Source organism: Athalia rosae, chromosome 2 (assembly GCF_917208135.1).
Source record: "Athalia rosae chromosome 2, iyAthRosa1.1, whole genome shotgun sequence".
Lineage (NCBI taxonomy): Eukaryota > Metazoa > Arthropoda > Insecta > Hymenoptera > Athaliidae > Athalia > Athalia rosae.
The window spans coordinates 10,537,816-10,551,348 of NC_064027.1; the positions used below are offsets into that span (position 1 = coordinate 10,537,816).

A 13,533-nucleotide genomic window follows, 5' to 3' on the forward strand; every position below is an offset into this window, starting at 1 on the left:
GTTGGTTAAGACTAAATAATGTCTTATCACTGGCAATTAGATCTCATTAATATACCGCGCGTGTCAATGTTTCAACCGAGTCGGAATAACCGATCCTCGTCTCCACCTATTTCTCGAAATATCTCACGTGTTGCAATCCAATTCACGCTCGAATTTACGATAAACTCCATACTATCTTACGATCTCTTGCGCCAGGTGGCCATAGTCGACTAAATCGGATCTCCGATCTTTTTTCTTTTAATTTCTTTTTTATGAACCTTTCTCTCGATAGTGAGAAACCAAATAAGATATAAAATAAAAACTGCAAGGTTTATTTCGAGTGGGTAATTTTTTGTTAGATACGAATGAAAATGCGGATTGGTCTAATCGACGGAGAATACCAGCCGCATGTACAATATACGACATTTAAGTTCCTTTTCGTCAGGTCCTCCGAACTCCGGGTAAATTGTCACGTGTCTTAACCCGCCTGCGGTCTGAACGTGCCTCACATTTGTTTACCACAATCACCGAGCGATGTGGGGTGAGAAAAAGTTCACAAAGAAAGCGGGGAGATGACCCCGGCGCAGGGCTCTATAGGAGGCTAATTGATGCAGCCCGACAACGGGCGTTTCGTCATTTAAATTGGTCGCCATTCGGATTCTAATTTCTTCTCGATTGATTTCCTGGAATCAGATATTGGGCTATGATAATTTGAATCGCCTTCATTATCATTACGCGTTTTAACACTCCCTTTTTTTGTTCTGTTTTTCATTGTTTTATTCTTTACCAATTTAACTTTTTTCTCGTCGCTTTCTTCTTTTTGATCTCCGTTCACTCGTGACGCGGTCTTTCCACAAGAGATTCGGCTACGCGTAATAGGGTTTTCTATTACATACGTCTATACACACCGATTCTATTGTTGTTACTTTTTTAAAATAATTGTTCCAAGAATATCCAAATATCCTCAACACTATCGTACACTCTTTCACACGCAGTAAACAACTTCGAGACTTAGGAAATTAATTCATGCAGTACTGCGCGGTTATAAAACGAATAATTCTACACAGCCTGTTTTGCATGCGTTATTTTTTCATACGCTGATAATTATTTTTTTTGTTTTTCTTCTTCAATCAATATACTTGTACGTGAAAAAAATTAACATATAGCTACATAATGTACGTTAGATAGTTTAATTTCCGTTGATAACATCTAACATATAGGTATATGTATATGCAACAGGTGTCTCTGGTTATCGCTGGATGGTCTGCTAATTATATACACAGGTATACGTACGCACATGTATATCAATTTTTTTTATGAAGAAGTTTCTTTATTTTTACCTTAGCTGAGACGGCGGTAGCGGCATCAGCTTTAATTTTATTGCCATTCCCGGCGCTCGTACCGTTCAGATTCGACGTTTCGAAATCTTATCTCGTTCGTGGCGGCGCGGCGCCACCTCGTTTAACACACTATTAATACGAGTGTATACGTGTGTACATGACATCCGAAGTAAGCCCATATATTTGCATTAATATTGAATATATAGGGACACTTGGGCAGGATGACGGGAATTACGTAAAAAACCGACAGACGAAAGCCCATTCATACACCGAGGCAACGGAATGTAGTTTTCACATTTCATATGCATACCTTATTTATGCATCATGTGGTTGTATATGTGTGTTGTATACAACTACCACCTTTACACACAGATATATTATCGAAGTATAATGTGGATCTTTAACATTATGTCCGGCTTTGACTGTAAAAGTTGCCGTCTCGATAGATCTCACCGGGGTTCGTGCGACACCACATAATTAGCGGTGGAATATAAATCGTTTTCTTTTTTCCTCTTCTATTTCCTTCTTTTTTCAAAGTAACCCAACTCGACACCGCCGGTGACATCACACTTGCACGTGCACTGTATCCCCTGGAACGGATCGAATTCTAGTTTTTCTTTTTTCCTTTCTTTTTTTTTGTTCAATTTATAATGGATCATCGCAGGCGGCCTCTGTGACCCGCAGCACCGTAAATGGAAGTATTCGAATTATACGCGACACACCCCATTAATATTTTCGACGATTTCGTACAATTTCGATAACATATCCTTCGAATGGAGCTAACTCGAAAATCACATGGCACGCCGTTGTTGACCGTGGAGTAGACGGAGTACGTGAAGCGTACGTAGTTTTCGCATAAGCGTACACCTCTCGAAGATGCATCGGTGTTCTCGTAATCAGCGTGGGCCGTAGGAACGACTCGAGCCCGTGGTTGCGACTCGGTGAGGAATCGTTCGCCCACCACCCACGCGCGCGCAAAAGAAATGCGAAGATGTATGTACGCGAGGATCGTGACCTCGGCAAACCTTGCCCACCTACGAAGAACGTCGGCTATGAGTTATACGAGTTATAATATAACGCGCCTTCGAAAAGCGGAAATGTGTAGTAGATGAGCTGTGGAAATTTCGATATAATATCGCAGCGAAACTACAGATTCATCTCTGCGGACGGGTAAGTTTTTTTTTTCGCGAAGAACGAGTCGGTGCAGTAATACCTGAAACACATCTCACCGAAATTGTTCCTCGTACGCGAAATGGGTAACATTTTTTTTTTGTTAATTTTTTTTCGTTTTCATCTAAAGAACGATCGAATAATATTTCTGCAAAAATTTGGATACCGTTATCGATTCGATGTCACATCGATTTATGTATGTTCGGTCGAATTTGCACATGACCCGAAGAATGAATTTTATCGATCGCAACTTTCACCGCCATGACACGAATCAGGCGAATTTTATTTCCGATAGTTTTCTCCGTTTCTTCTCGTTTTATTACCGCAGTGGGCGAATCGGCGACTCATAAATTATTGACAAATAATCATGTCGCAGGGTTCGCGTGTATATGGTCATTCGCGAGCGGGCAATTGGATCGTTCGGTGAAACCGACGATGAGTGGGATAATTCGTATACGTTCGTATAGCTTGAACGAATTTGAGAAAACAGAGAAATTCGATGAATGCAACCTGCGATGTGATATTCTTCCTCCCTTTCGAGTTACAAATGACGTACGCCGCATATGATTAAGTTTTACAGCGATATCATTTCGCTAATCTCAATAACTAACTCGTGTACTCACTTTCCAATTAATTCTCATACTGTTCCAACACATGTCCGGTGTACTCATATTGACGGGGGCCTCGTTCACCTGTTCGTCCAACAACGACGATGTCATAATTAAAACAACAACAAAAATTAAGAATCTGGTTGTACTTTTTTCCATTTTGTCTGTCGATGAAATCAACGGTATACGGCGAACGCTCGGTGGAAGGGATCTTCATATTCGTCTGTGGTGATTGACCTCCTAGAAGGTTCCTCGTTGTCCGCGCAAGTGCTCGGTCACAATCGGCAGCATTTTATTCCATTCGTTTAATATAAGCCTATGTATCCCGCGCCTGCACAACGCTCCGACTATGTACACGTACACTGTGCACATACAGAGCGGACAACGTGAAATTGCGCACCCCATTTGCACATGCGCGATCGTCGGCATTTGTTTCGCAGAATGTCCAACAACACTCCGCTTTCAGATTTAGCTGTCAAATACAAGAACCTAACCTGAACTTTTCGATGAGTGTATTTCTGTCGACATTTAATTAATCTCTCATTCAATTGATCAATTTTATTTGATGCTATGCCACCCTACTTATCTGTGTCTGGTTTTGTGTCGCATTATTCACCTGACACAACATACCTCAGTCATATTTGAATACGGCGATCTCAGCTGTATTGGTGATCGACAATTTGACAGCTACAGCTGAAATCTGAGGCTGTTGGTACAACACGCTAGCAGATGATAAATTCGTCTGTCGTTTTGATTCACGCTTGCGCACAAAATCTGGGTGCGCAATTTCACGTTGTCCGCTCTGTATATGCAATTGTAATATGCTGTAAGATTTTAGTAAACTGAAGCATACAGGCACACCGCAGCGTTCGATTAATTCCTGGAATTATTCGTTGCGTTCGTTGGCTTGGCGCGGTCGCGAGATCTGATGCAGAATTACGACGATGAGTTATCTCCGAGTACAAGGCGATATGCGAAACTTGTACCGCAATCGCGCGGCTATAGGCGGATGAAAATTGTAATTTGTGGTGGTGAATAATAACCGAGGTTAATGCGGTATCGCGACGATAAGGAGGTCAGGACGTAATTTGTTGCGGTAATGTAAACGAGGGCGTTAGAGGATGTGAGGATTTGTCGGCGGGTGGGTTTGGCTCGCTTCAAGTGATGTCATCCGTCTTATTCCGCCGACTCGGACGCGTCGTGACGCCATTATGTTAAAACAACTGCGGAGCATCTGAAGTATCGCGCGGATTTGGAACCTCGTAAACCGTGAAAAAAAAAAACTAGCAGATTCTCAAGTACGTCGAAATGAGTTGAAACCGAATGATGAACTCACGCGCCTCCACCCGTACATCGTATTTTCTCCCTTCGAGCTGAAATAGTTTCACGCAAACTGTGCGAGCATTCGTTTCGCGATATGAATACCTCGTGCAAAATTTCAACACCCGTGTAGCTTGAAATATTTAAAATATTTCTTTAATCTTTCGCAGAAAAAATTCTCCTCGAACAATGATTTAATTGATATTTTCATTCAGAGTAGCTAATGAAGCAAGCTTGCTCCGACCTCGTATTATCTAATTCTCATAAGGCGCGACACGCTAGCATATTTCTTCCAGAGAAATTCTCCGTCAAACGTACAATAATTAACCTCGTTCATTTATACTATATATGAACGGATTAATTATTTTAACAACTTCTGCAAACCATTCTCGTTTGAAGTTTCATCATGTCTGAGGAATTTTCACCATATTTTTCTGTCGCCATCTGATACACTTTCCTACGTTTTTATTGACTCATTTTCTATTTTTCTTCTATTGTTTTCAGATGATCTGAATTCAGATTCTACCAATCAAATTTGTGATTCGTTTTCACGCATAATATGCGACAGTGAAAACATTTTCGTACAGTGTTTTCTTTTCAATGCAATACCTCGAAGAGTTTTTTAACCGTCGCACGAAAATCTCTGTATCATCCATGTATGATTTTGTTAGAGTAACGAATAATTGTTCGAATGCGTCAGAGGGTATGAATTCTGGTGTTTAAGAATTGCGTGCGACGCTCGCACCGTTTTAATTATCTCTCGTCAGATGTGCGTATAAATGCCTTTAATGGCTCACACGCACTACCGTGTACCGGAGTTATATTTGACTTGTGCAAGTTCCGGCTGTCATTTAAACAGGATGTGCGTAGGCGGTATTTGGTCCGCAGACGCTGTGTTCCGTCGTGTGCAGCGCTGCAAATATAGAAAATTAGGCACAGTTAATGCCGAAGAAAAGGAAGGAGAGATAATGCGGTGACAAGAATCGCTGAGTGCATTCGTTATTATAACATCAACATGTCAGTTCTATTCTCCAAGAAGTTCAATGTTTGCACGTGGCCATGTGGTCGGTTACGACTCTCAAAAAGTAGAGATGATGAGGGTATCGCAAGTATTAGTTTCCAAGTAGCCTGTTAGTCGAAGAGTCGACAAATATTCGCGACCGTGTTTCAACTCTTGAATTTCTTCGACGCACGCCCGATACATGGTTTGTTGAACTTTTTCCCTACTCTGTTTCAGGAATCGTATCGTGCTCTCCGAGTCCCTGCAAGAATGGAGGGATGTGCGTGTCTTCACCTCGTGGCGAGTCGCATTGCAAGTAAGTACCGCCGATTCACGTTCTAATTATGCAATAACGTTATATCGGACTCGTTCCTTCGATGTACTTTTTTTCTCCCCCCTGTCGTAACCAAACGTCGACTTCTGAGGCGAGAGATGAAACTAAAAAGTGGGTGATATATAGAGACTGCGATTAGCGTATACATACAGATTTTTGAACGGTGTAAAATATGGATGACCAGCTGTATCGGTGGTGGCTTAAGAGGGCCGTTACTTACCTTCTACCGGCGTCGAAGATGGAATGCGAGAACGGCAGGATAGCCATCCTCCCACGCAGGGAGTGATGCGAGGGGTGGGCGGAAGAGATCCGTGAAAAGTATCGGCCCCGGGCGGTGGCACTTATATTCGTATAATACTTGGAATAGTAATGATAGCTTTATGGCGAGCTCTCATTTACCGGAGCCGAGACGAGGTGAACCAAACTCCGGTGTTATGTAGTATTGTCGTAATTGTAGCGGTGCGGCTCGGCCGATCGGTCAGGCGGTCAGAGGCTCGGAAATCGCCCGGGGGCACCTCGCCGAATCGTTACGAGACCACGCCGGGGTCGCTATGATTTCACTTCCACTCAAAAAGGTTATTCGAGGGTCGCGAGTTCGCCCGGGCGCGGTTTGGCGCGTCCATTCGCGCAACATCTCCCAGCCTCTCCCGCAGAAACGTAATCGTCGGTGTCACTTCTACATCAAAATAGTGTCGCAACCGTTAACAAACGATTCCAAATTATTATCAACGAACGCGAACGAATCAGTGTTTGCGTTATTCGATTTTCGTTGAAGATTTTCCAAAATATCTCCAAAAATATATGAACTGGTCAAAGGGTTGGTTTGTAGCGATCCATCCGAAGTAGCAGCGAAGAAAGACAATTTGAAGAAGCCACATCGGCAGGGCGTGGGAGGCGTTAGGATGAGAATGAGCTGGAGGTAATCGCGGTAATGGTGGTTTACTGCGGCAGTCGTGACTTGCGGCTCGACGACGCGTCGAAATCACGCTCATCGTTCGCTACCGCGGCAGTGCGGAGGTTTCGCTCGTACGTTGCCGCCGTAAGGCGGACAGCGTCAGGCGCTGAAACGGTATATGCGCCAAAACTCGGATCCCGCAAGTTGTGGACCGCCGGCTCTTATCCCTCGTTATAAGTTCAAACCTCGTGGTGTTGAGGGGTCATCGACCCCGGAGACACCTTCCAGCGAGGGCGTTACGTCTCTAAATCCCAAACAAACGGTTCACCGAGGCTCGCATCTCCCTGGCACGGACACAACTCACGGGGTAACGTTTGGCAGGAATCGAAACTGAGAATAGAAAATGAAGATCGGCGGAGTCATCGTGCGATCGTTCGATGATCGTGACCGAAAATAAACCGCATGAGAGATGCGAGGGGTTAATGTTTGGATATCTTTGTGAGGCCATTGCACGATTATACGTATATTGGTCGTTTACTGTAATTGAAACAATACGTCGCCTCTGTCTCGTCCCGTCACGACATAACCGCAGTAATGACGATAATAATACCGACATGCAGTCAACTGATTGAAAAGGATATTGAGGGCTGAGAAACGAAAGGGCGTTACTTGGCAAAAACATTGAGCCGAGGCGGTAAGAATCGGTCGCTGTGCAGCAAGACGAGAATGCATGGTCACAACGTTGACTCGGATCTAATTCGGCGCGGTAATTCGTCCGTTTGGAACGTTGAAATTTCTGAGGGATGTTCATTGCACTTTCTTTTCCTTATCGGCATTCTCAACGGTTGGCCTAAATTTTCCATTTTAATTACGAGGGGCTCGTGGAATTAAAATTATGCCATAGTCTAGCTCAACAACTGTACGGTGAATATAGGCATACCATAATACGTAATTTGCAAAAGTCATGAGATCACGAAATGAATTCCTTTCCAGCGAGCGAATATATATAGTGGTCTAATTTAAGCTCAACTTATGCTGCCCATCGCACATAAATTTACAACTTCCAACGCCGTGCGGCGTTCAACTGCAATTTACGCCGCATTACGTTTAATTGCTCGAATAATTAGTGATGCGAATCCATTCTTACATCACGACCTATCCGCTGCCACGCCGGCTCGGTTTGCTCTCTTTCGTTACACCGCTCATCGCTCAAATATTCATTTCGAAAAGGTCTTTCAAAGATCATCGTACGTGCGTAGGTATGTGATTTAAGTTGATGAATAAGTTGGTCAAGTTGGTTAAATTGACCGTTTATCATAAATTTAGCCGATGCTGAGCTCAGCGATGGTTTTAAGCACGATTTTAATGTTCAATTGTGGATTATTGCCGATGTTATTTGCTCGGCGGGATTGTTTTATTCATATTTCTGTGGTAGTATACTCGTTCCATCTTAGTTACGTATACCATAATTTTCATTCGCGATTGTTTTTCGTTATTTCGCCGCGTCGCGTCGGCGCAACGTCTGTCAATGCGACCGCAAATGCCGCGGGGTACACAGCTGGCCACCAAAGCTCGGTGTAGTTCGGGAAACTGGTTAAAAGAAGGGGATGTCTACGTAGTGGTTTTCGTACATCCACGTTGTCTCGAACGCCGTCGTGGCGTATTCCCGAGAAACCTCAAATTTATCAACTACCGAGAGCTCCACTTCGGCCTATAATTACGGCAACTAGTCTGCAGCAGTTTTGCCAATCTATCTAGTTCTGCAGACTCTGGTTTGTTCGGAGAATCAATGACTGGACACATGGAAAGTGGACTTTGCGGTCGGAAAAAGAAGAACTATGATTACAATATCGTGCGTATAGACAAAAAACTCACATAGATTCATTATTTCTTTTCTCATAAATGCAAATATCTGTTCCTGCGATTCCATGGATCTATTAGTTAACTAGTAGTCATACCACCTCATGTGCGTCCTGTAGTTACAGAAGTGCGCCACCTGGCGGCACTGCGTCGCGTCGTCATTAGCAGTTGGGGTGAATACGCGCGAAGTATTCGCACCTCGAGTTCAGGAACCTAGAAATTTCTTCGCCTTGTACTACATGCATACGAGCTGTATAATCCACGGTTGAACGCAATCAGGAATGCTATTTTATTCCACGTTCCGGTACAAACTTCGCGGATATTTTTTTGTTTTCAATCTCTTGTTCTTCCACCTAATGTTATCTCGTTACATAGAGAGAGTCCCCATTTTCAAATCGATGTACATTACGCTAAATAACTTGGATTATAATTGGAATATCGTTGGTTTTTTTTTTCTGTTAACCACTACAATGTGGCGGATAGGGGTTCTCACATACGACTACCGGAAGTCCTCGTGCCAATCAAAGAATTCGATCTAGCTTCACGTTGATTTCCGGTTGAATTATACCCCCCTATAGTGAATCAACGACAAACAACTGCACGCTTCGTGTTACGGCCCTACGGAACGGGGCTCCAGACTCTCGTTGAACCACCGCGTGTACGAGGAACTTGAAAAATCTCAACTCATACTGTCGGGCCGTAAAATTAAGACCCTCCGTCTGGAGGTTCATAACTACGAAGAAAAAAATGATAGAGTGAGAATTCGAAAAAAAAAATCAATAGCTTGGAGTATTCTGCATCTGATGACTCGTTTCCAAATATCAAGAAATTGACCTTTTAGGAAATTATAGGCGACCGAACTATAGCGTCGCTGCAACTACATTGTAGTAACGCGGCGCAACATTGTAACAGTGGATTCTCAGATCTCCCCGCACCACGCGTCACTACAATGTAGTGAATTTCTTTGATAAAACCACAAGTATATCTCAAAACTTGCCTATAATATCTAAGTTCTGAACTTTACGGCTCGACAGTAGATACGTTGAATCGTACGATCAATGGTCATCAATTGTCAGGAGAGTTGAAATTCTGTAGCGGTCTAAAAGTTTGCCGTACACTCTACACGCCCTGACGCACAGATGCTGCAGTTTCAACGTTAGATGAGGGGGGGTTGTTACCCAAGGGGCGGACCGCGCGACTCGCATAACGGGCACAATAACAATTTCCCTCTCGTGTAGGTAATTTTGATCGCTTGTGCAGGGCTATCCATTCACGTATAGGGTGGGCGACGGAAGGGTGAGACCCTCAGGAATAAAGGCCACGGATGAATCCAGCAGCCATTCGTTGAATTACCGAAACGTTTCCATCGTGGTAAAAATAAAATTCATTCCCGATCGTGCGATCACGACGCAAAAATAGTACGGATTGATATTTTCGTTGGGTAGTAGGGAAGCCTATCGAAAACGGTAACACAAAACTGTGGCGAACGCCAAGAGCGTTGTATTATTTCAGACTGCCCCGATCCAATGGTTACATTGTTATGATCATCATGCATCCCATACTTTGTAAAGACCACGGATAGGATCAATTCCCCTGGAAGCGATACGTGGACTGACTTGTCGCAGAGGGGCAGCAGCAGCAGCAGCAGCAGCAGCCTCTCCCATTGTTAGTGCTGCAGACTTCAATTCACCGTTCGTTTAAATATTTAAAAAAGATATCCGCATCATGCTGAGGCAGTGAGGGGGACGGGGGATAGCGAGTGGAGCGGGTTTGAGCTGCGTTGGCCAAGTGTCCGTGATCCAATGTAACAACAAGTCCGGCTCGCGTGAGGCACTTGACAATATGGCAAGTTAAAACTTCGGCGAACGTCTGTTAAATCATGAAAATAAAAGAACTGGCGCGTACAACATACGCGTACACGCATACGTGTCGTGTACATAACCCTAGGCACCGTTTCACGTGTGCATTACGCATGGGTATACGCATATTGTATAAACGAAGTAGTATCCTTCCCCGGGAATTCTTTGGCAGCGTATTCACCACTTCTAGGCTATCCGTGTGGACCGACGGGCACGCGGCAATGATGACCACGGGGGGTAGAGGTGGGGAAAGCCACGTGCCTGGTCACGAGACCCTAAGAGCTTAGCTCCGGTTGAGCACCTTCCGCGAAAAAGCTTTTGTCCGTTCGGAGAAGAAATAATATTGTTTTTCGCTCCGCGACAGAAAATTGTGGGAAAAGCCTTGCGAGAGACGACGTTGCGAGTGGATCTGTCGTCCGGTTTCTACCGGAATGTCAGAATACGTAATTCATAAAAACCACCACCACAAATTGATATGAACTTATCGAGATGTGGACATCACAGTTTTGCAACTGCACGAACTGTTTCATTTTCAAGCCATACGCTGAACCAAGTTCATTTCAAGGGTGAGCCACAGTTTGGACGCAATAGTAAGGGATGTGCCATTGATTCATTTCTGGACTAACACGTGGACTGTGGTTAGTACGTACGTATAATGTACAATATATCATACCGCCACTTCGAAGACCGTTGGACCATGAGCGTTGGCCACCCCTCTGGGGAAGGGTTAGGAGCCATTCGGATCCACGGCGAGTGTCGGCTCAGAAATTTCGAATGCACAGCTTGCTACGGATCGCACCGACAGGTTTCCTATGCAAATAATGGGGATGGAGAAAACGAGTAATGGGGATGAAGAGCACATACTGTGCCGCAAGAAGGTCGATTCACACACGCATGTAAGCACGAACAAGATCGACGATGAATTCGGAATCTGTGCCAATTGCTGAAAAATATATGGAAGAGCTTTTGTGGTACGAAATCGGCTGCGACCCTGCAAAATGATGACCCTACGCCGGAGTAGTCGTCGCAAAAACAGAGAGAATATGAAAAACCGAGACACGAAGTTACGGCCATGTGGTTCTTCCGCTGGTGCAGAAAAAGCACTAGTGCCGCACCACGTTGTTCTTCTCTCTCGGTTAGCCCGATGGTTTTCTTGCACCATATAATCCCATCTCCCCCTGGTTCTCGGCGCTTCTTTTTGGTCCCTAATAAGTGTTCGCAATTTCATACATTGCCATGGAATAGATTTTCAGCAGATATACCTAGGGATGTTCAATAATTCATGTGTACACGTAGATTAAATGTAAGCAGACACGAGCACATGTGTGCGGATATCGCGTTGTTATATCTTCCAAGAATCTAACGCCGTTATACGTTGTGCTGTGGTGATGTGGTTCGTCCCTGAGTCGTGCGGGTCTTCGACCGGAAGTCGGAAATTCTAACGCTAGTTTTTTTCCCTTCGTTTTTTTTTTCGTTTCAACTCCATAACAGTGAGATAGCTCGTTTTACCGGACGTTTGGCAACACGAAATCGGTGCAAGTACATGCTCACGATACAGCTGTAGGAATAAAATAGTAGGATACGAAATATCTCACATAATACGTCTGTACGTACACATATTATTATAAACGGGAAAATAAAAGTATACAAAGAAACGCGGCGCTCACTAACAAGGATCAAGGAAACATCATTACCGTGTAATACCGGCAAAAACACACTGTATGACGTAGCAGCGGGGGCTGCAGGAATTCCGGGTCGAGAGGGTCAGGGTCAACGTATAAAAAGTGGCGCGCTTCGAAACATCGGATATCAGGGGCGATTATACGTTGAGCCTGGAATTTATCGAATTCGCGAAGACATCGAGTCATGACGTTCCGCAACGGTATCTGCAGGGAATCGTGGAGTTCCTGCGGATCCGCTACATGCCAACTCCATTGTCGAAGGGAAAATTTGATGCCGGGTCTCGAACCGTGCAGCGGCGTCCGGCGATGGACGATTTCAACCGCAATAGAAGGAAAACACCAGACGCCTGGATACTCGAGGGTTGGTAGACTCCTCATCCGTTCAACCGCTCAACCCCTGCGCTCTATTGAACCAATCAACCCTCGACGGCGTCTGTCACGCCATGTACTGCGTGGCCACATGCCATAACTCAGTGACGATCAATCGTCGCACATGTACGACGGTTCGAACATTGGAACATTCAACATTCGAAGGTCCAGCGTTCGACACCGTATACGTGGAACGAGCGTTCGACATCCGCGTTCTGTGACACCAAATGGTACGATACGTACAACACCGGAAGTTGTGATCTTCGTGATCATCCATTGCCCGCACAAACGGGATTCAATCCATAGTTCAGGGTTCCTCGCGTAACGTTACTCTCGCAAATATGTTCCAGCATCTGAAATACATACGTAGTCCCGAAGCTGTGCTCGCATCAATTATCGTAATATCAATCATCCGAGCGTTGCACGTCTGCGAAGATTGGGATGAGCACCCCTGACGACGATGCCCTTCGGCTCTGTGCTCGTGCGCGATCGTTCAAGTTCGTTTTACTTCGGCAGCGCGCATGTCCGGCCCGAGATTGTCTGAACGCGCGACGTTCCCACGCCTGGTACGCATGCGCCGACCTCCGCCCTCGCCCTCTCTCCCCTCACTGCAGCCAACGCGCTTCTTCCTCTTGCCCCTCCAGTTTTCGTTAGCCCTATTCCATTATCTCTCTTTCTCGCATACCGCGATCGCCGTATCCGTTGTCCCCCCGTCGCAAAGGCAGTTTCCTGCACTTGCCTTTGCCCCGCCCGCGTTACTCGCGCCCAACATGTTGCTCTAATAACCGCGGTGCAGGTCTCCGCATCGTCACTGACCGACGTCAACACGCCGAAGCGGTGGTTAGCTCTTCGATAGGCCACTAGCTCGCGATTCCTGATTCCCGGATCAATTCTAGATTTCTTGTAAGAACTAACTCGGAATGGGACATATTATATTATACATCGCATACCGTCGTCCTCATTTTTCTACGTGCGAGATCGCCTCGCCTTCGTGCGATTAGGCGCACTATATAGGGTGGATTCATCGACGTTATACAACCTCGAAGAGAAACCCTGTGCAAATGTAGGCGAAAAGCTGACGCGATTTTCGCCGGTTATGATCGCCTGATTTACCATC

General features: G+C 45.0%; 1 protein-coding gene across 2 annotated transcripts in view; it reads left to right on the top strand.

Annotated features, from left to right (window-relative positions):
- Positions 1–13,533, top strand: part of LOC105684218 (neurogenic locus Notch protein) — a 166,468-nt gene that overhangs the window by 25,567 nt on the left and 127,368 nt on the right. For both annotated transcript variants that reach the window (XM_048650944.1, XM_012397407.3), the window contains exon 2: positions 5,655–5,733. In XM_048650944.1, coding sequence (XP_048506901.1) covers positions 5,655–5,733 — 79 coding nt within the window. The remainder of the gene's footprint in view (positions 1–5,654; positions 5,734–13,533) is intronic.